This window comes from Eublepharis macularius, chromosome 1 (genome assembly GCF_028583425.1).
Source record: "Eublepharis macularius isolate TG4126 chromosome 1, MPM_Emac_v1.0, whole genome shotgun sequence".
NCBI lineage: Eukaryota > Metazoa > Chordata > Lepidosauria > Squamata > Eublepharidae > Eublepharis > Eublepharis macularius.
The window spans coordinates 71749427-71773242 of NC_072790.1; the positions used below are offsets into that span (position 1 = coordinate 71749427).

At 39.0% G+C, this 23816-nt stretch overlaps 1 protein-coding gene across 1 annotated transcript in view; it reads right to left on the reverse strand.

Moving 5' to 3' along the window:
• Positions 1–17936, reverse strand: part of COL9A1 (collagen type IX alpha 1 chain) — a 102827-nt gene extending 84891 nt beyond the window's left edge. The window contains exons 1-5 of the mRNA XM_054983926.1: positions 17923–17936; positions 17537–17610; positions 15730–15807; positions 15396–15528; positions 6397–6793 (exon numbers count right to left, since the gene is read on the reverse strand). Of these exons, the coding sequence (XP_054839901.1) occupies positions 6397–6793; positions 15396–15528; positions 15730–15807; positions 17537–17610; positions 17923–17936 (696 nt within the window). The remainder of the gene's footprint in view (positions 1–6396; positions 6794–15395; positions 15529–15729; positions 15808–17536; positions 17611–17922) is intronic.
• Positions 17937–23816: the final 5880 nt, after the last annotated feature.

Below are 23816 nucleotides of genomic sequence, written 5' to 3' on the forward strand. Positions count from 1 at the left end.
CATTCCCGCCTGGGAGTTAAGATCACAAGGAGAGGCCCTCCTGACTGCCCATCAACCCAAAAAGTTCAGGTGGTGGATACACAAGAGAGAGTATTTTTGGTGGCAGCCCCATAGGTATGGAACAAGCTCCCCATGAAAGCATGCCTGGCCTTTGGTTGCCAACTCCAGGTTGGGAAATTCCTGAAGATTTGGGGGTGGAGCATGGGGAGGGCAGAGTCTGAGGAGAGGATGGACCTCAGAGGTGTATAATGTGTTAGAAGAAGGGACTGGCGATGTCTCTTGCTCAGGTCTTTAGGACTGCCAGCAGAGAAGAAGGAAGGTAACAACCATACAGTCAGTTAAATAGATATGCAGAGAAATTCAGTGGCTACTCAAAATAACTGAAGATCTAGGCCTAAATATCCCTACACCTGTCATCATATATGAGGATAATGAAACATGCATTCGTGTGTCACAAACCAAAGACACCACTACATCTTCGAAGCACATTGACCTGAAGTACCACATAATTAAGCATCTGTACAAAGATGGGATTATTAAATTAGTCTACTGTTCTAGCAATGAAATGATTGCTAATGTTTTAACTAAATCTCTCCAGAGAGAACGTTTTGAAGCTCTCCAAATGAAGATGGGCCTGGTACACTGAGCCAAGATCCATCAAGACGGGGTGTTAGAAGAAGGGACTGGCGATGTCTCTTGCTCAGGCCTTTATGACAGCCAGCAGAGAAAAAGGAAGGCAACAACCATACAGTCAGTTAGATAGATAGGCTGCTATCAGTCTTTTTCCTGCCAGGGGAACTTCCTTCCTTCCCTTCTCTTCTCCTCCTCTCTCTCTTCTTCCCTGCATGCACCAGGAGAGGCAGCATGGTGTCTCCTCCTGAGAGAGATGGCCTACTTTCAATCTAAAGCCATCCTAGCTAGTTAGATCAGTTACTAGTTCTTTCTCTCCACTAAACTTATGTAAATATATTTCTTTAGATAAATAAACAGTTATTGGTTCTCTAACTTGGGATGAGATGCTTTCAGCGTGCAGTTTGTTTAGTTAATGTGCCTTAACTAAAACCCAATATAACGTCCTCCAAAACAGTCATTTTTCCGGGGAAACTGATCTGTGTCATCTGAAGAGTTTTAATTCTGGAAGATCTCCAGGTTCTACCTGAGTGTTAGCAACTCTAGCCTTGTCTCCTCATCTATCCTCAGAAGGCATCTGAAGGCTGTTTTGTTTAGGATGGCTTTTGTTCAGTCACTTTTTAATGTATTAATCTGTTTCTGAAATATTATTTTTGCTTGTTTCTGTTTCATATAATAAATACATAATACAATTTACTCTAAGGTATATCAGATGGATGGTGTTATCTGCTACACAAATGTATATTACTTTTGGAGAAGCATTGATTCCCATTACTAAATCATTCTCATTTTCAATGTCACTTTTGAAAATACTGGCTTGGCTAAAGTCATAATATGAGGAAGGGCTGGAATTGGGAGCTACAGATCTAAAGGGGGGGGGGGGTGATCTGGACTGTACAAAACATGAGTTTTGCGACCATTTAGTCCATGTTCTATTAAACCAAGTTCTTTCAGTCTACAAACGTTCTTCAGTGAAGTTCCTTACTTCTCCAAAATCATGTAACATTTCAAAACTTAACTGCTCTTTTATCTTTCAAGTCATCTAATTATCTTCAAACTTGCTCCTAATTAAGCTAATGACCATCCTACACCTTACTTACTTGAGTCATGGTGTGAGCGATCATAACTTGTTTACTTCTCTACATAGTAATAACATCTTCATTTCTACATTACCTAATACAAATTCAAAAGACTGTCATTACTGGCTCCCTCTAAAATACCACATATAATCTTTTTTATCTTCTGACTCTTATAATTAGTGGTTATGCTTTCATTGTCTCTCCATATTCTGAGATTTCCAGCACTTAGAATTAGGGTTGCTAGCTCAAGTTTGGGCAATTCCTGGAGATTTGGGGGGTGGGCCCTGGAAAGGACAGGGTTTAGGGAGGGGAGTGACATCTACAAGGTATAATTGCATACAGTCCACTCTCCAAAGCAGCCATTTTCTCCACGGGAACTGATCTCTGTAGGCTGGAGGTCAGTTGTAATTCCAGGAGATCTCCAGCCATGACCTGGAGGTTGGCAAACCTACTAAGAATAATGTGGTTTCCTAGTGCTATGTTCCCATTGGACATGTAATGTTGCACATTACTTGGAACAGCCATTGAAGTCAATAGGACTTACTTCCCAGTGTGTATTTGTTACATACAACTCTTTTTTCATATAGCTGAATCTAATTTTAAATTATCCTCACTACTTTCATAAATTTTCAGATAAGCAAGCAAACTCATTCTTGTTTCCCATATTTATTTTATAAGATTTTGATGTGAGTGTGACAGAATGAGCTTTTAATTGAAAGGTTTATTACGTGCAGCACCCAGAGAGTGGAAAGGAAAGGGTTTTAAAAACTGCCTGAAAAGAGAATGATTGACAGACTGCTCCCCCCCTCTCTGTGACAGACCAATGAGAAATGATGTTGGTGCTGACAGAATTGTTAGAGGAGTTGGAATTCAGAGTGTGATAAGGAGAGTCAGACTAGTAACCCTCTGTGTGAGGAAAAAGGAAACTGGGATAGCTTTTTGGTTCATGAACACTTTTAGTTAAAGTGCTTAAGTGTAGAAGCCAGCACTAATTTACACAGACAATATAGAACTGGGTGGGGGTGGTTGGCAGAGGAAGTGGGTAGTGAAAAGAGACCTCCCTTCAGCCAAGTGATCAGGATTATGTCTTTTGGAGAAGAATAATTCTAGCCCAGTGTCTGAAAAAGGGGGGTGGTTCTGAGGAGGACCCTGGGTCTGATAAAAAGGGTAAAGAGTGCTGTGTTGAAGTCAGAAAACCTAATCTGTAAAGTGAAATCTCAGAAGAAACCTTGTTAAAGTAACTTACGTGTGAAAATACCAACCTCGCAGTTTAAAGATCTGTGGCTACTGAAACTAAACTTTAAGATCATTGTGCTTAATGCTTGTGAAGTATTCTGGTCTACAGTTAAAAATTTTCTCAGCTTTACTTTCCCTGCCTACCTATATACCAGCCCTGCCTGTTTAGTAAACCAGCTGTTTCCCTTTTGAATTTTACTCAGCCTCTAATGCCATTTCATTTAGAGAAGATGTGGGCTCTTGCTTCTCCTCTACCAAATATTTGGGCTGGGATATAAGCCATAAATACATGAGCTTAAAGAGTGGGAGAAAAATACCTTTAAATTACATCCAGAGACATGCTACCAGAGGCTGCCCAGCCACAACAAGCAATTTTTTTTGGAGTGAAAATCTGCCTCACAGTGGGGGAGTGAGTAGGGCTTATGTCATAGTGAGTGGGGCTTATGTCATAGTGAGATTAGCAATGTAACATGGATTACTTTACGATGCCTACAATATACTTACATCTGCAAAATGAGCCACAATACAAATTATTAAAATATATATATTTAGATTATCAATGTTTTTTGAAAAACTGTTTTGTACAATACAATGGTCCAATGTATACATGATGTGACCCATCTCATAACCATAATTACAGGATCAGAGACCGGATGGACAATTGTGTGCTCCATCCCCTCCCCTTTGGGCCATTAATGCCTTCTGCTTACTTACTTAATGCTCCTTACTTAATGCTAGTTAAGGTTTGCTCTTATCTCTTGCTCTTATCTACAGTTTAGAAACAAACTTCAAAGCATAACTTCCAACAAGGTCCGGTTAGTGTTAATCATGGGTAAGTTCCATGGTAACATACAACCATATTTAAGGTGATTGGGGAAGTAATGCTAGGGAGGCGAAGATTGGAGTATGTGATTCCATAGCATATCCCCAATTCCTGAAACACAGTATGCCTTATAGGCTGGACTGATCTGGGACTATATAAGGCATATTACCAAAATGAGCAATCTCATATTTCTGCTTTGAAATGAAAGGACTAGCTCATGAACTTTTTTTTTTGTTCCTGTGGCCAAAAATTAACAACAAACTAAAAATTTGTTTCTAACTATAATGGTAACAAATTTGTTTCTAAGCATGTTCTAACTATGCTTGAAAGATATTAGGCCCAGAAATGGAATTGCCCCAAATGTTGGGCTTACCCAATAGAGAAGGGGTAAGCTGAGATACAGGGTGGATGGAACAGGACAGTAATGATGGACAGCCAACTGTTCCTTTCACAAATCAAACACTTTAGACCAGTGACATCTCTGGACTATCATTCTTTCTCCTCTCCACAGATAACATTCACTATAACAAAATCTCATTCACAGGGACCCCAACTAATTGTGGGCTGGAACCTGCTCTCCTGCAACACCCTTAACTCCAGAAGGGAAATAAGCAACAAGTTCACTGCATTCATTTCTTCTAGGATACAAATTGTGCTCCTTCCTTCCCCTAGCAGGACCTCCAGCTCAAACAGAGTTAATCCAATTCTCCAATGACCATTTTATTTGGACTCTCCCCCTGCCCCCTCCAACCAACTCCTACTCCCTTAGGGCCAGAATGTTTGGATTTCCTGACATTGTTTTCTACAAGGGAAGCTTTCAAGCAATTAGTGAGGCACTTCCTACTTGGCTGGAAAGTTCCCTCAGCAAGTGGATGGATAAGAGTCTGAGGCAGCTGAGGCTTTTGAGGTGTGGCAAGAGAATGATTGACAGGAAGGTGTCTCTGACTAGTTTGTGGGGAGAGGCAGGCATCGTAAGATAGATGGACCTGAATAGCGTAAACAAAGCAATGCACAGCTGGAAACTGGACTAACTTCCTCAGCCGGGCACATAGCCAGAGAAACAGGACAGAGAGATCCATGTGTATGTATGGGGAGGCAGGGGACAGAGGTATAGGGCCAATTCATGGTTCCCCTATGAACCTTCTAAAATAACATACTAAGAGGTCCCAACACAAGAGGTAGGGGGTGTAGTGAAGTACTTGCCACAGGTGGGAAAATAACTAATGAGAGGAAGTTTTAAATAGGCTAATGGCAGAAAAAGTAAAGGTTAAGCACACACACAACCACTTCTGCCAGTTCCCACTTTTGTTCACTGCCTCTGTTGCTGAATTATAATTTTAAAAAACTTCTGAAGAAAAAAATTACACAACTGCATATCACATAGCCTGGCCCTGATGAGGTCATTCATCACTTTTTTGACTTTTCTGTACTTCAGGAGAGCAGGTAAGCGCAGTACATTAACAGAATGAAAGTAACAGCTTGTATTCATCACAAAATTTCAACTCTAATAAATCCAAATTAACTAAATTGCAAATTTTGTAAGACAGGTTAATGTAGCAGTGAATGATCATATGCAGCATCAAAAAAACCAGTTTAAATTTGCTGTGCGCACATTCTTGACTGCCTCTCTACTGTTTCCCTGAAACAAAGCTCTGTTACATTATTGGACATAAAATGCAGCATGACTCATTGTCTGAGAGGGAAAAAAACCCTTTCACAAATGTATCCAAGCCTGTTTGGAGATGTGACAGGTACAAATTATTTTCTGTCCGTCACTGACTGTAGGTACTTCACACCTTTCTTACATACTTCACAACAATCACAATTCATCTCTGAAAATAAATAAGCTTGTCACACAGTATCACAGCTGCGGTCCCACTTTCCAGGCAGAGGAGCACTACAGAAAAGTCTTCAAAAATCAACATGAACAAAATTATTCAGTGACAGTTTTTTCATACAAAGAAATTTTGCATTTGCATTGTGATGTCATAAGCAATGTTTTTGTTCTATTTCTAAAGATTCCAGATTCTTAATTTACCACTTTATATATATTCCAAATACAGCCGTAGATTTTAAAATGAATAATTTCATAAAAACAAGAGGTCATATTGCAGATTTAAATTTTGAGCATTCTTATATATTGTTGCTATGCTGAGGCCTTGAGGTAAAGTGGACTACAAATAAAATAAATAATAATGTGACCAGCCCTCACATGTGGTTGGACTTTTCATGTCACTAAAAGCATAATCTTGATAATGTGCTAAACTATAATTAATTCAAAGCTGGTCATGATCATTGGTAATTTGTAAAACTGTTAATTGTGCTGAAACATGATGAGAATTATATCTCCAGTAGTACAATAAAGCCAGCATCTATTCTCAACTCATCTTTTAAATATTCTTCCTTGATTTCCCTCCAGTATCTACATGATTCTTCTAACATTTAATTAATTTCTAGATATTCAGTGTAATGAGATATTGATGTTTAAAGCATGTTAACTGATAATAATTGTTTACCTATAATATCAAAGCCACATAGGCATTTTGTACTGCTCCATTTGAACCAAAAATATATCACAATGCACCAAAGCAAGCGCTTTACCTGCAAAGGTAAAGATTTAAAACTTACCGGAACTGAAATCTGAGGGTTATTTTTCAGTTTTCCAAGCATAGTAAAGCCATCAATGTTGATCTTTCCCCGTGGCCTTATACTTAAAGTTTGTATCATAATGCAGTCGACATAAAGAGTGATCGTGTTTTTTTCTATACCGATCATGACCTTGTGCCACTGTGAATCAAATAAATAGGGCAAATCCAAAAATGTTGCCGTCTGGAGACTTCCATCCATTCCTCTATATGAGTATTCAAGAGACTTGGCTTGTCCATTAAACTTCACTCCAACTTGTTCTTTCCCAGAAGAATCCAGAACTTGCCAAAAACTCCAATACTTCTGAAGCGTATTTCCAGTCATCCGAAAAGTAGTTAGAATGGAGTACTCATCAGGTAATCCATTAGGATACAAAGATCTGTGTAGGGTGGAATTAATGCAGGTTTGGTGGTGTTGTTTGATTCAGCATCTGGATAAATTGCCATTTCAGAGACAAAATGAAACCACTACCTCAATGCACAATCACTACAGTGGTAGTTTTTGGCCCCCAAAACACCACTAGTTCAACCATCCTACTGGCTAGAGAAATTATAACTCAACAACATTATATGTCACAAACAACTACAAGACAAGGACTTTTCAACCAATAACAAGCCAGTGATGTGTATGAAATCAAAGCAATCTTGTAACAGTGTTGACCTATAAGAGCACATTTAGTAAAGTGAGGTCATATTTACAGCTGCCTATATATTTGCTGCTATAAAGTCAAGGGCTGTAAAGTTTTTCCTGCTCCTGCAGTCTCATCTTGATGAGAATCTGCATTCAATCTGATCAATATGTTTGAAATCAAAACGTTATAGTAACTTTGCCTCTGATGGACTTTTTAGCCCATCAAAGGAACTAACCTGCCTATTTTTATTTCTTCATCTTTAAAACTACCAGATTTTAATTCTGTGGATGCTTTTAGTTGGTTCTTTTAAATTTACTGCTTGCTCTTTTAAAATTTATTTTTTCTGCCTGTTCCTTCCATAAAAATAGTTTTAATTAGATGTTAGATAAGCATATAGTATGGTGTAAAATGTTTAATTGACAAAGTTCTGAACACAAAGGAATGCAAATAAAATGTTTCTGATAGTGCTGACAACAATGATAACCTATTAAAACTACCATAATATATCAGATAAAACTAGTTGAGTGAGTGTTACAAGGATAAGGTGCTGTTAATGATGAAATGGTCATATGGCTGCTTCCTCACAAGATCTATACATTTGCTGACTGTAAAGTCAGAGACTAAATTCATTATAGCTTTACTGGTTTTAGCATCATTAACAGTACTTTTCAACTGGCATATGTAGCATAACTTCTCAACACGCTCTAGTTAGCTTTGTATAGGTGTGGTACATGTAGGTTGAGTTGCAAATCACATTTATAGCCTAACCTTCCTTAAAAGAACTTGGGGGGGTGCTAATTTTATCTTCACAACTTTTTGTGGAACAGTTTCTGTAGAGACATGAACACTTTTTAAGTTGTTAGAACTGACCAGACATATGGAACAAATGAGCTACTTACAATCCCCTCAAAACGCACAGTGACTGTGTGTCACTGTTTCTTTTGAAAAGAGTAATGTACATATATTTCGGCTCTGAACATGAGTATTAAGCCCCAGATTAATTTGTTATCTGATACACGTACAAGTCAGAAAATCCACAAATCCCTTTCATAAGAAACCATGATCACACGTATTGTGGAAAATTGCATTTAGTACATTTGTTCTGCATGCACAGTCACAGTGTCAAGATTGTAGTAATTGGCACTATGGTGACAACCTATCTGTGAGATTTTTGGCTGAGGAGAGTATGAACCACAGTTCAGGTTCAAAACACTAAGCTGGCTACAGGGAAACAATTTGTCTATTACCAGAGCTCTCATTGTATATGGGGTCCCCAGGATGGGTTAGAAAAACAAATTTAAATACAGTACAAACAGAAGAATCAGTAAAGCCAACAAGAGAAGCCTAAATTCACTTGAGGGAGAATGGGTATTCAAAGTGATAAATAATAACCAAAGAGTAACAAAATATGACTTGTCACTGGATTGGATCCAGACTAAACTCACAGTTTTCTCTGATTCCCCCTTCCTGCTGCAGAACCCCCCCCCCCCGTGATACTGCTCAGTCAGGATCCCCTAATGGCCAGGAGTAGCATTGCATAGAGATCAGTGGGCTCCAGTGAAGGAGAAGGTTGGAAATTTCCCTTCCGTCACTGGAAAATTTAGCCTAGATCCAACCCCTTATGAATACAGTTCTTGCCAAACCAGTTCAGTTCAAACCCTACTCTAACACATTCTGTTTGTGAGGGTCAGAACGTGGGGCCTTTTCACACAACCCTTTTGGTGCACAGCAGGAACCAAAAAATTAAAGCCTAATGTGCTAAATTCTATTTGTATCACTCTGAAATAAAACGATCATGAACTTCCTGCTCATACATCCAAAATGCAATTGAAGCAACTTCTGGTGTAGTACTGCAACTGTTGGTTTTTAAAGATTTGCAAATGGCTATGTCACAATCCAATATGAGCTGGCTCCTGTATAAGCCAGCAGAATGCACAAAACCATCCTCTCCCTAGGAAAGGAAGGTGAAAAAGGCAGGCCCTTCAATCACCTGTCACACATGGAAACAGTAGTGTAAAGAGGCCCACCAATTTCCTTTCCAAAGAAATCAAACTTAATTTCTATAAAATAGCTCTCATGTTGTATGTTGTCTCTCTTGCTGAAAAACCATACCAGTGATAAAGAATGCATTTTGCGTTATTTATTGGAGATGTGGAACTCACTGGAACAAAACAGTTAATCTCCTAGTTTTTATTCTTACATTAATTTCCAAGGTTTCCTTGGAGATATGCAAATCAGAAGCACTGAATAATAATTGAAATTTGCTTCATTCCACAAAGGAGGTTTGTCAAAGAAGGCAGCATTTTGCATGCTAGTTTTTTATCAGTGCATTACTCATGCTATGACTACCACCTCATAATCATTTTGATGCATTGGAATGTTTAGAATCTGTCATTTTAAAATAACCTACAAGTGCAGGAATGTCTTAGCATGAGAATAGCTGAGGCTAGTTTTATAGCCTAAGACCACCCACCCAGACTCTAAACCCTCTTGGACTCTGCTTTTATAGTTCAACTAAGCAATTTCCTCCTTCCCCACACAAGGACTATAGCATCATCTTAGAAATGCAGGGTTTCTGAACATACCATTTTCTCAGTGCTTCCTATGCCTAACACCAGGACTCTAGTTAGAAGAGGGCACATAGGGAGGAATCAGTGCAGAACAGAGATACAGATATCCTCATAAGTTTGAAGTTATTTCATTGCATTGAATATTAATATTATTGAATTTGATTTTTTGATTACCAATATTTATAATTGCGTGCTCAGTACCTGTCAGTTAGCCCAATGTGTTTTCAATTACTGGTCCGAATACTAGAGAGTAGAAACAAAATTACTTCTGACTGAGCAAACACCCTGCACATCCTTGTATTTTCACAAGGAAAAGTTCCATTAAACAAAGAAATTTAAAAAATAAAGCTGAAAATCTAGGAAAAGAGTTTTCACGGAACTTGTGGTCGCTACAGCCATAAATAGTACAAATGTCAGCATTTATTTGTGTGCAAAAGTGACCAGCAGGTCCATCCAGAGACCAAGATCCTGATTTTCTTGGACCTCATTTCTCACAAGCATTCTTCAGTGAAGAAATATGTCTTGTTGGAGACAATTAATTGATCATAACACTGGCAAGGAAATAAAGAGACAATGGTCCAAACTCAAGCAGATGAGGGACTAATGCACCTCTATTGCTCTTTCAGGACAGGCACGGAGGAGTCCAGCCAAACATAAGCATGCAAAACCAAAGCAAAATCTTTTCAACAATAGACACTGTCTTCTGCCCTGGAAAAAAAAACCAAGACCCAGACTACTAAATTATTTGGGTAACATGATTCTGCTCTTACTTTAAGGTGCCTGTGCATCCAAGGGTGTAGGGTAGTCGACTGCTTTGTAACTAAGCTCATAACAGAAAACATTCTATACCTATAAGGATATAGAGAATTGCAGCTATTCCTGGGCACTTGAATTAACACATCTCTGTATAGTCATGTGGCTTGATCCCATGAATGTTTGCTCACGGCATTTGATGGAGCTTACAGCTAGGAAACTGACAGGATTTCAGCTTTAATGATTTGGCTTAGCTAATAGGTTTCCTGTTTTGAGATGGATTGAGAGCCAGTTTGGTGTGGTGGTTAAGAGCGTGGTTCTCTAATCTGGAGAACCAGGTTTGATTCCCCACTACTCCGCTGGAAGCCAGCTGGGTGACCTTGGATCAGTCACAGCTCTTCCAGAGCTCTCTCAGCCCCACCCACCTCACAGGGTGCTTTGTTGCAGGGATAGTAATAACATACTTTGTAAGCCGCTCTGAGTAGGCATTTTGTCCTGAAGGGCAGTATATAAATTGAATGTTGTTGTTATTGAGTGAAAAGGACTGACCGAACAATCCTAAGCAGATCTACTCAGAATCCTACTCAGGTCTGTGCAAAAGGGTTTACTACCAGGAAAATGTTGCTGGGATTGCACTATGAAAAACAGAAAGGCACAAGAGTGACATTGGGGTATTATTTATTTAAAACATTTATAAGCCCACCTTTTCCTCCAGGCTGAAACCCTGGACTGATAGCAGATTAAAAACTATCTAAAAATACTAAAAATGTAAACCAGCAAGCCTTGTAAATGACATCCATAGTATCTTCTTTAGTAAAGACTCTTAACTCAGCACATCAACAAAATAACTGGGGGGGGGGGATCCCTAAACATAGTGGGCTTCTCTCTATGACATGCACATAACTATTGTTCTGAAGTTAATTCAGAGGTTATAACAACCATCTGAATACCTCTATAATTTTTTTCTTAAAAAGTTAATGAGGCCTCATTGGAAAAAATCTCATTAGGATTAGTAAAACAGAAGGAGTTTAAAAGTAACATTGTAGTACTATTGTCACTCTTTGTTGCCTTTATATTTGCTTCTTCTGATTGTATATGAAATTGGGAATATGATTCCAGATAAGGCAGGAATTTGGCTGAAAATAACAGATGTAAATAATTCACAATATCCCTTCATATTCAATGGGAAGTTTTAAATCCTAATCTTGGTAAAGGGGTTTGTGCAAATACTTCTTCACACAGTGCAAGTCTCAATGAACTATAGTTTTTATACCCTTACACTATAATGTTACACATAAAAAGATAGAAAATGTTATACATGTTATACATAAAAAGATAGAAAAGCCCATTGCAGAGACCAAGTGTAGCAGTGATACATAAATTTCAGAAAGAGAACCTTTTAGGACAGTTTTCCACGTGAGAAAGGCCCGGCTTCCCATCTGATGGGTTTTACCCAAGGCATTTACACCTATTTCTCTCTTCTATATTAATTTACCATGACATTCATGATCTTAGACTGTAACTCATTCTATACACTGTGGGATAATTCCAGCAACCCTGATACATAAAGAGAGGCATAACGAAAACAAGAAAAGGGTGACTCAGATGCACCTGATGGTTTATAGCACAACAGTTTGTAAAAATAAACCTATTTGGCTTATAAACGTCCATAGTGGCTCTTTCAGCACCTGCTCTTGTGAACAGCACCACTGTAACTCCGCCAGATGGCACTATGTTCAATCAATTAAGGAGCAGGGAAAGACAGTGAGTCCTTTCAACCAAACCCAAACAAATTACAGGAAGGCTAGCACATTTCCTGAATAATAGCTAGCTGCTGTTGTGTCCCAGTCTAATATTAAAAATAATTACATGCTTCATATATGAATGAACAATAGTGTAGGGGTAGTGAGGTGTAACGGCTTTATTAACAGGAGTTTGGAATGGCTGCATTGCTCACAAGCAAGTCAGTCAAGTTGCATCAAATACACTCCCCTATCTTCTGGGGTGGCCTTATGTGATTCACTCATGGGATCGGTCTTTAATTTGGGCACCGAGAACAGATGCCTGTGGCCATAGCCTGCTGTGCTTCACTTTGACCAAGTTGTTTTTCCAGTTAACACAGCATTCTGATTGTGGCAAAAACAAAACACAACAAAACCCTTTTAATAATATTTTAAATGATTTAGAAATATTAATAGAAATATTTTACATTGAAGGATAGGAACGTATTCTGATATAATGTATCATTTCACTTCTTAAAACAGGTCATTTCACCATAAGCTTTAAAACATTGAACAAAATTAATTAAGATGCTGGCGCTTAAAATTCTGCCACATTAAAATACTTGAAGCCTGGGGGCAAGGGGAGAGGGATGTCTCCTGCAAACTGGGAATACCATGAATAAATTTCCTCTGCCAGATTCCTGCAATCAATTCATGTTAGGCACTTCAGAGATGCAAAGCTTTTATGAGCCTGTGCAGCATCAGGAAAGAAATTATGTAATGTTTAGCTCTCTTCGGGAGCAGGGAACAAAGTGACTAAGTGGAAATACATATTCAGAGTTATGGCAGTGCTTGAATGGGGACACATTGTGCACCCAAGTGTTGCTTGAATGGGGAAAGTCGATCCAAGGAAACATAAGGAACATCACATGAGGATTAGTTTTTGTTTTATGAAATCCTAAGGGCTGTCTCACAATACAGGCATATTACTTAGTGGGCTGTATCCAACCACACAGTTCTGAAGATTTATGGGGGGATATAATTTCTGCTGATTCACCCCACCGGTTGTAGCCCACTGAGTCTCCCAAAATTTTGTTCCTGGGTGTCAGCAGAACCTTTGAAACAGCACAAAGGGGTCTGTAGGGATCTGGCAGACACTTCCACCTCCTCTTATGTCTTCAGATTTTGTGACTGGATATAAGCCAATATCTCAAGACTCACTTATCATTCAGCATGGACTTGTAGCTGAGTGCAAGAATGAACTCCTTTCACTGAATATTTCTGTGTTAGAATTAAACATGATGAAACCCCACCCATTGTGTATCACCCTTGATGACTACCTCATACACACAAATCACTGTAGTTTCTGCTTGATGAATCTGTGCCTTTGACGCAATAGATCATGCCATCCTATTGAAGAATTTGGAGGCAGAAGTAGGTTTCAGAGGATGACCCCTGACTAGTTTAAATCATTCCTCCTGGAATGGACTCTGCTGTTGCAGACCAGCTATCTTCAATGGGGGAATCATCTTCTGGGGTTTGACAGGGCATAATCTTATCCCCCATTTTATTCAACCTTTATGGAAAGCGATATATTGTCAAAGGCTTTCATGGCCAGAGAACATTAGTTATTGTAGATTTTCCAGGCTGTATGGCTGTGGTCTTGGCATTGTAGTTCCTGATGTTTCGCCAACAACTGGGACTGGCATCTTCAGAGGTGTAGCACCGAAAGACAGAGATCTCTCAGTGTCAATGTGTGGAGATCTCCACACATTGGAACTATTGTAGTCAGGAACATTGTAGTCAGGAACTACAATGCCAAGACCACGACCATAGAGCCCGGACAATCTACAACAACTTTATGGAAAGCCTTTATGAGAAATAATTCATAGCTAAAGAACTGAATGTCATCAATATGTGAATGACACCTCTCTCTACCCAAATCCCCTGGTGATGCAGTAGAAGTCCTGAGTCACTGCCTGACAGCAGTGGTCAAGTGGCTGAGAGCAAACAAACTGAAACTGACATGACAGAAACAATGCTGGTTGTGAAGCCAGAGATATTGAAGGACATTGTGCTCCCCACTTTTGATGGTGTTCAGTTGACTCTGGTTAAGAGCCTAGGAGTTATACTGGATCGAGCACTGCTGCTAAAGAAGCAAGTTAGCGCTTCTGCAAAAATTGTTTTCCTCAAACGCAGTCTAGCTCCGAAGATGACACCCCCCTACCTTGACACAACTGATCTGACCACATTGATGCATACCATGGTAATATCAAGACTAGGCTACTGTAATGAGCTTTACATCTCCCTTCAAAGTCAACTTGGAGACTCCAGTTGGTGCAGAATGCCAAAGCTTGATTATTACCAGGAGTGAGGTGAGCATGTATATTATTCCCATTCTGTAGTCACTCCATTGGCTACCCATCAGTTACTGGGCTCAATTCAAGGTTTTGGCTATCACAAACAAAGCCCTTCATGGTCTTGGTCCCTCATATCTATGGGACCACCTCTGTACCTACATTCTGCCACAGCAGCTTCATACATCTGAGCAGGGCCTTCTCCAGGTGCTACCCTGCAAAATGGGCAAAATCAACTGCCTGTATATGCACATTCTCTATGGTGGCCACCACCACCTTCTAGAATGGGTTGTCTGAAGAGGTCAGGAGAATTCCCATTTTCTTGGCTTTCCACAACCTATGCAAAACCAAATTATTCAGCAGGGCTCTCTTATACAAGTAACAGGGCTGTGCTGTAAGGAATGTACTACTGTGTACTGTCTGTTGCTGTATGTTCCTATTGGGTAATTTCTTCATTGTTTAATATGTCCTATTAAATTGCTTGTTTTGTTGTTGTTTCAGTTCTTTATCAAATTTCTGCTGGTTTTTCCCCCCAAATCTCTGCAATCCATATACTATTAAATATCCCAGCTGTGAATCATATTGACTTACACTGTGTAATCAGCCTTGAGCCTCAGTGAGAAAGACAGACTATAAATAACATAAATAAATGCACAAATGCATGCTGATTATCATGCTGCTAGAATAGAAACAGAAGGCTAGCTGGAGCACAGTATGGGGAGCAGTCTGTCCAGCTCTTTGTTGTGTATTCAAGTACAATTTAAATTACCTGAAAAACAGCTGGTGCAGGCATATTAATATCTGTATGGCAGCTTCATACAGAAACAGAAAAAGAGATGCTTGGAAATAAGAGCACTGGACTTTTTTGTAACTGGACTGGTGCTAATTAGATAGTAGATGTATTTTAAATCTATGTTTAAAGGATAATAAAAGCCACCTGATGGGTTACCTAGTTGGAATCCTGAAGTCTACATTTGTGCCTAACTTGTATGCCACTTGCAAGGCTGTGGAGCCCACCACTCGCCGAATAATGCCTCTGGATGCTGCTTTATCAAGCTGGAACTGTGAGATCAAATCATATCCTAAAAAAGAACAAAGGTGTACATTTGGAAATTTTAGACTAAATAGAATAATATTGTGTATAAATAGCAGCTTTTTTTCAACAAAATGAGATTTCTACTTGCCTTGTAGAAGCAAAAATCAAGAGAGGAGGCAGACCTCAAAAATGCTATAAAGTAATTTATTTGAAAGAAGTGCATATGTAGCTGCTGATATATACTTGCCTGGCAAGTCATCTTGGCCAATCCTTCTAATTGGGCAGAGGTCAGTTTGTGTGTTAGAACTGAATGTTAGCGGAAACCCTGCAAGGAATATTGGATAAAACATTAGCTGTTTGCTTGGAGGAATGCTACTCAGCAAAGAGCAATAGCACTTATTTATTAAAAATAAATCCCACATTCTCAATTTATTGATGCCAAGACTGCTTTCAGTCTTGATTCCTGAGGCAGTAGTTGTGTCCAATTAAATGTATCAAGATGTAAAAGGCTGACGAAGACAAGTGAATTAAAGTCACACCTGAAAGAGGGAAAATATTCAGGTACAGCTAAATGCATAGCTCAAGACAAATGAGACTTTCCCACCATATCCACATCATTCAAGGGATAGTGGGCATGCTGTTAAGATGTCCTATGAAATGTATAAAATAGCAGCAACGGATAACTGTTTTCTTCCTTGCTTTTCTGAAGGTCAGCTACCTTCCCAGACATAGGCTAATATAAAGAGTTCTATAGTGCAAAACTTCTAGTGGTTTGGAAAAGCTTTTAAAATTGCTAGCTAGCTAGTTTGCTAAGTCAACACCTACAGTTAATTCAAAACAAACAAGTGCCAAGTCAAGTCAACCAACAGTTGAGTTTCAAAGCTCTTGGCTTCCCACCCTTCGCCTTTGATATTTCAGATGTTCCCACTCCTTCCTCTCCCATGTTTGATCACATACCCTGCAGGGTAAAGGCATTCAGGGGTTGTGAAGAAAGGCATAAAAGAAAGTCTCTTGCAAGAACAAATAGCCATTTCACCATTTGAAATGTTATAGCCATTTCACCATTTGAATGGCTTGCTCAAAGCACTACTGTGAACACTGGAGTGAGGTGGGGTGGAATCCCAGTCCATTCGTGTATCCCTTTACCCCTCCCTAAAGAACCAAAAAGGAAAATTAAACATTGGTTTAAGTTGGCTTAAAAGTTCTATTTCTGCAGTGTGTCAAGTCAAGTTGGAAAATACCACTGGAGTTCTAAAGAAAAACTCATACGGCTTGAAATGAGATACCTTTCTGCCCACAGAGAGGCTGTTGTCCAATACAAAGATTGCTACTAAATGGCAGCTTCTGTCTCCCATGACAAAACAATGAAACGTATCAAAAACTTTTGCCTTTCCTACTCCAGGAACATAGCTTCTTATCATTCTGGTGATTTTATTTTTCTAAAGCAACTAAATATTTAGTATCTTTGTCCAACAGAGCTTCTTAAAGATAGTGCTGACAGGTTGGTCTGAGAAAATAGGATTTAAAAATTTAGAAAGTCAATGTCTTGAACCAAATTGTTGAGTTTAAGGACATATCACTCTGTCTTTGATTCAGGCCAATGTCTTTTATTGGATCAACTTATGTTATGTGTAGGAGTATGCATGTTTTCCATGCTACAGAGAATGCTTTATTAGTTCTATGCCAAGTGTACATCCTAACCAAAAGACATGCCGCTATACCTATTTTTAATCACTAATTTCAGAAATGTAATACTTTCATTTTACTCCTTTCTGCTTAAGTGGCATGGTGGCAGGGAGAAGTATAACATTTAACAATTCAAAATTACAATTATGAAAAGGCATTTCATTCTTACTCATATTCCCCATTTACCATTCATTCATTCATTCATTCATTCATTCATTCATTCATTCATTCATTCATTCATTCATTCATTCATTCATTCATAATGTAGTAAGAAGACTAACCGCTTTAGGTTTTTACATATAGGTAACTATGGAATAATAGTTCTGACTGCCACAATTTCTAGAAAATATATTAAAGCAGATTCTTACTTGTCTTCTGTTGAATAGTAGCTGATGCTAGAAATCCCAGAAAACTGCACATGTAGAAGAAAACTGGATATTTCCTGTAAGAAAAGACAGCTTAAACATGAATGAACACTTCCAAATAATATTATTTCTTTTTTCTCATAACCACAATGAATTTTGTTAGCAAGCAGTTTGTGAGTAAGGGTCTCTAAGATTCCATGCTTGAACTTTTTCCCAAGGCAACAAAATGCACCTGAGTAATTGATTAAGATTTCTATCCTTAAATGCATAAATGGCATAACAAAAAAAAGCACAGAACTCATTTGGAAAGGTCTATTTTAAATGCAGTTAGTTAGTCTTTCTCCTCTTTTAGTGGCTGCTCTCTTTCAGAAATACACTCGATTGCTTACCTGTTGTCCTTCATTTTCACACCCTATCTTAGCATTTAGGTTGCTAGACCACTGAACTGTTTAACTTTGGTCCTCCCAAAGGATGCATAGGGGAAGATGTCCCAGAGTCAGCCTTCTCTGCCCCTTGCAGGCTCTGTCTGTAGGGGATGAAACTGCAGTGAATGATTTAATAATTCTGAGGAGAAGGGGAGGTGGATGCTGTGCAGGCTTACGTATTCTTGAGGGGATAAGAGGGAGGAATTTGGACGGGTTATAAAAAAGGGGAAAGGAGCAGCAAAGAAGGGTGGGGATAAAAGTAGGAATTCTGAATTAGACGCGGATACTCAGTGAGTTAGAAGGTATGGGCATAGTTGAAGGGAGAGAAACATGAGGTTACAGCCTAGAGGCAGCTCAAGAATATTATGTATATTTTGGCAATTATATACTAATCAGGTTAAGTCCTAGCACTTTAGACACTAGAAAAAGAAACTTTTCATTTCTGACTGACTGCCTATGATGCAGTATGTGCTGCAAGTCTTGTTACAGAAGACATTTGCCGAACAGAAGCAGGTTATTTATATGGGAGGTTCACTGCTTAAATGCGAATTTTTGTCAAACACAAGATTACTTAATAGAACAGATCAGTTTTTATCTGTGTTCCAGCAGGTTAATCAGTGTTTTGCCAGTGAGTCTGTAATTTAGACATATTTTAACACATGAGATCATACATGAGTAGATTTGCCTGTATAAATTAAGAGAACACAAAAGCCAAAAGCTTATGAGCCTAATATAATTCGGTGGATAGAAATCTGGAGTTGGATCTGAGAGAAGGTATGCCAGTATTGTGGTTCCCATACTAAAGATGGAGGATTCAGACTAATAACGATTTACCCTAAAGCCATCATAGCTGAAAATATAAGATTTGAACCAGAGGCTTCCTAAGCTGCGTTAACTAAGCTCTTAGCTAATGCAGATAAAAGGGTTTTGTATGGGGAGAGTACAGTGCAGTGGCTGTTCAACTGTATTAATAGAGACTGATGAGGAGAAGTGCTCCTAGCTATGTTTGGTAGAGGGAGACGTCAATGAAAAATCATACCTTTCCAGAGATTTCCCTTAGGGAAAACAGAGGTGTGGAAGGAAGGGCATGGCTCACACAATGAATATTGTTGCTCTTTTCCATCCACAACATGACATGAATAACTTCATCCACCAACCTCCAGCCCCCGTAACGATGACACGTGTACATAATTTTTTGACACACACAGGGTGGCTCACCAATGAGGTGGTGGGAAGAAATTCAGTGGATCCTCCTTACAAGTAAAGGGGGGGAAATCCCTGTGTGAAACAAAGTGTTATATATAATGGCAGGAGGAATTATATAGATACATCATTTTATAAGTCTGTCCACTCCAAACCAAAGTGTTTGAGAAAGGCCTTGCTGTGAAGAAATGTCATAGTACACAGCAGAGAAGGACCCCTCTGTTAATGTCCAGACAGAATACAATAAAATGTGGTCAGAGAAAAAACATTTCCTGAGTCTCATGCTCTGTCTGCAGCTAAAACATTAGGTACTGTAGTCTCATTTAGACAGCTTTGGAGAAAAGGACTATGTACATTTGCTTCTTTCTTCTAGTGTAATACTGAAAAAGGAACAAGAGCTCTCCTTGAAGGAAGGAATCACACAGAGCTTTTAAGAAGCCCAGTTTTCACATCTTAACGGGGAGGTTTTGGCCAAATTATTGATGTTGGCTGACAAAGACAGCTGTTAACTTTACATACTCTGCAGCTCTTATTAATTCTCCCACCATGTGGCACTTGCCATGGAGATGTTTGTAAGAACATGAGTGAGAACAGTTATTCATTGCACTCACTGTCCTAGAAGAATTTATTAAAAATTATTTTAGAGGAATCTAAGAAGGCGAGTTTACAAGGTGGCTCATGGTGTAAGTAATTAAATGAGCGCCAAGCAGGTCCAATACCACTTTCTGAGAAACCTGGGGGGGGGGGGGGCTGATCAGAGTCACTGGACCCATAGCTGATGGCTTCTTTCTCTGGTCAACTGCAATACCCAGCTGCTGCACCAATGCAACTGTGAATTTCTTTCAGGTCTCTCCAAGGTATCCACTCATGTGTTTTTTCTCAGATTCACCGTTGCTGAAATATGTAAGAAAGTCAGATGGATGTAGCAGAGCTCCCCTGATGCCCTCTCAGATCTTAAATTGTCTAGCAGTCCAGTCCAGTGAATTCTTACAGGCTTGGGAGATCCAGTAGAACTTCCTCGCCTATAAGGTCCTTCCCCTTAACCTAAAAGGAAAGGGAAAGCTACACTACAGTGAGAGTTAATATGGTAGTGATTTAAGTGTTAGATTGAGGCCTAAGGTAACTGTATGACCTTGAAACTAAATTACCTCACAGGGCTGTTGCGAGGGCAAAATAGAGAGGAAGGGTAACTGTTTATTTATTTAGGAAAATGTATATGCCACCTGTCCAGAGATCTGTTTGAGGCAGCTCACAAAATTAAATTAAAAATTAATTAAAATTAAATCCATACAGCCACAAAATGAAGCCATAAAAATTACTTCATAAAAACAAGCCACAAAAGCCATGAACAGTGGACAGTGGTGGGGATAAAAATATGATTAACAAATAGTTAGAACTCTTCATAGGTGTACTTTGGTTTGTGTCGTCTGTCTTTGTTTCTTAGCAGATCAGAAAATACAGTATTTCTTTTTATGATAGGTGCTGGCAACTGGCAGCCTGAAGGGTAAATATAGCTCCCTGAGAGATACCAAGCTTTCCCACTGTTGCCTTCTTTCTCCTTCTCCCTATCTTCTTTGCTTCCTGAAACAGCTCAGAGGAAGGAAGAGATCTTCAAGGCACTTTTTTTCTCCACAGTGAGATGCAGGTAGAACTAAGATAATCTGGGGCTCACAGTTTTATTTTTTGTCCTGTTATTTGGAAGGAGGAAGGAGATTGCTTTAAAAATCTACAAAACCTGTTTGAGTAAAGAGACTATAAATGGGGTAGAAAACAATTCATGTATGTACTGCAAGCACTAATGGCTCTATCAGCTATTTTCAAGTTTCTGAAAAACAATGATCAGTACATAGTCACTCTCTTCCTTCTGCCTTCCCTTTAAAAGGGGCAAACAGGTGGGAATAGAGACTGAGACAGTGGCATGCAAAATAATGGGGAAACTGCAACCACCACTTACAGCAACAAGAGAGACTTGGTGGGAGAAAAGTTCGACACATAAAAAAGCCATGCTAAGACTACAATAAGAACATCCAGCCAAGGCTGAAAATGGTTTCCATCCATTTAATTCTGTTGAGAATTTGCTCTAAAATTAAATTGAGTTTTGCTGGGGTTCCTGTCTTATTTATGCCTCCTCAGGTGCTGTGCTCCTGCACGAAATGTCTGCTCCCTCATTTTTCGTTCACTTGCTATCACCATGATTCATATGAAGCTGTGAGAAATAATACATCAACAAGCAGTTGAAATTTCCCTCTGATTCTCAGCATAGGGCATTCCTTTTGATGTAGTCACATACTGTGAGGTAATTTAGTTTTTTTGGCAACATAGATATTAATTGAGACTGGATATATTTCCTTCTCCTCTACTGATGGGTTAAACTCCTGGGATAATACTTTACTATACACACAGACAACAAAATGGGACGACATCTCTGTGTACAAATAGGAGAAATATGAGCTAATGAGGTTAAAAATCACATGACTCACAGGTTTAACTTTACCACACATGGGTTCCAAGCCCACCTACCAAGCCAGTCCCATGTGGCAATATGGGGGTTGGGGGGGCTATCTTCATCTTTTGCCCAGGACCCCAGACTGTGTGACTCAGTTGTAGAGCATCTACTTAGTATCCAGATGGTCCCAGGCTCAATCTCCAGTCTCTCCAGTTAAAAGGATCAGGCAGTAGATGATGTCAAAGGCCTCTGCCTGAGACCCTACAGAGCTGATACAAGTCTCAGTAGACTGCGCTGATCTTGATGGACCAATGGTCTGATTTAGCATAAGTCAGCTTCATTTATTTGTTCATGTGTTTAAATTTCTCATTAAGCCCAAGAAATATACATAATGGGAACCTTCAATCCTTGCACCTTTAAAAGTTAAAAATCTGCCTGAAAAGGAAAATAAATCTAAATGGATCAAAACCTCCAACTGGAAAACAGTAAATTGTTTCATAAACACATAGCTGCCACCCAAAGAATATCTGCTATCTGCCGAAGACAGTTCAATATGAGATAGGGGAAAGTAGGGTTTGTACTGACAACAAATTAGTAAAAGGTGGGTTTTTTCCCCATAGGTTTTATGTGCTCTTGGCAACTAACACCAACGTCAAAACTGGTTGCGATTTCCAGAGTCAAATTCATATTTATATAAATAAAATAAGCATTCTCAGCTGTCTACATGGGCAGTACTATGTGCTACACATTGTACTTCTGTAAACTATTTGAGAGGTATACATAGTAATGGCAGGTTCTTTTTGTTTTAAAGAGGGATGCAGTTGCCAAAACAATGAAAGCTTCCAGCCAAGGCTGGGAAATTCAGGAGCCCTAAATCCAGCATAACCCCCAAGCTGCAAACCTAATCTTTAAAAGTAGTAGGGCCTCATCTAGAACTGGCATTTTCACTAGTTCCCAGACCACCCACCACAAACTATTCCTCCTTGTCTGAGATGTTTCAGTTTCTTCAGCCTTTTAAATCACTAATTCACATATGAAACTGCCGCACCTTGTTTAGAGGGAAATGAAAAACAGAGTTGGGAATCAACAGCATAATAATGCACTCCAAATTTTTCAGACAATCTTTCTCAGCTATTTCAAATATTAAAAAACAGGGAAGAATGAACAGATCTCTGTGGAACCCCACAAGATGTGTCTGTTATATAATTATAGCCTTTCAGTGGATACTGTCTTAAACTTTGTAGAATCTCACTGGAGATGTGCCAAAACCAGAAATATTTCTAGAGGACTCTTTCTAACAACACATTGTAAAAAAAAAAAAAGTGTCTATACAGAACTGACTCTCACAACCAAAGAAATCTTGACATGTGAATATCGGAGAAAAGAATGTGGCAGGGAAATTGCCTGTTGAAAAGTGCTACATGCTGAGCTTTGTCATGTTGGCAGGAGTCAGAGAAGGGTTTCGAATTAGACAGCCTCCAGTAAACTAAGCAGAAGAATTTACTTTTTTTAAAAATGTAGGCTATTCCTATCAGGGAAAAAATTATTACATTTTAATGATTGTTTTAGGGCTAGATACATCACTCTTGACTAAACAGGAAAGGGTGATCAACATTCTGAAAGAATGATCCACCAGTATTTAATTGCTGTAATGTGTGTTAGGGAAATGAGGCCATCCAGTGGTGGTGAATGAACAAGATTTTGGAATGGAAGACTGCCCCAGGTCTCGTTGTTCTTAATTAAAAGTAGTTGGAGAATCTCGTTCCTAATTAGGGCAAAGATACTAACTATGAAGTATTATTCTTGCTTAAGAAATGTGCCCCCAAACCAACAAAAGCAAATCTAGCAGTCTCTGCCCACTTACTTGGTATTGATTACATTGAAAATGTCCTGTACATAATGTGAATGAAATGAATAAAATGAAGGCTTAAATCATACATCATGCCCAAACCATAGTTAAAGAAGTTTAACTATGATTTGGTATGATGTACAATTTGACAATCCATGGTTTGCAATCAGCTGGCAAATCCAGATTGTGAGCCATGGTTTCTACTGACCATGGTTTGGCATGATGTCTGAACCATGCTTAAAGGTAGAAAATTAAAACGAAGAGCTTTTAACCATGGTTTACCTACCGTCTTTGGCTGAAAAAAGAAACCATGGTTTGGGTTCTAAATTATGGCACAGTCTAAACTTAGTCTAAATTGTA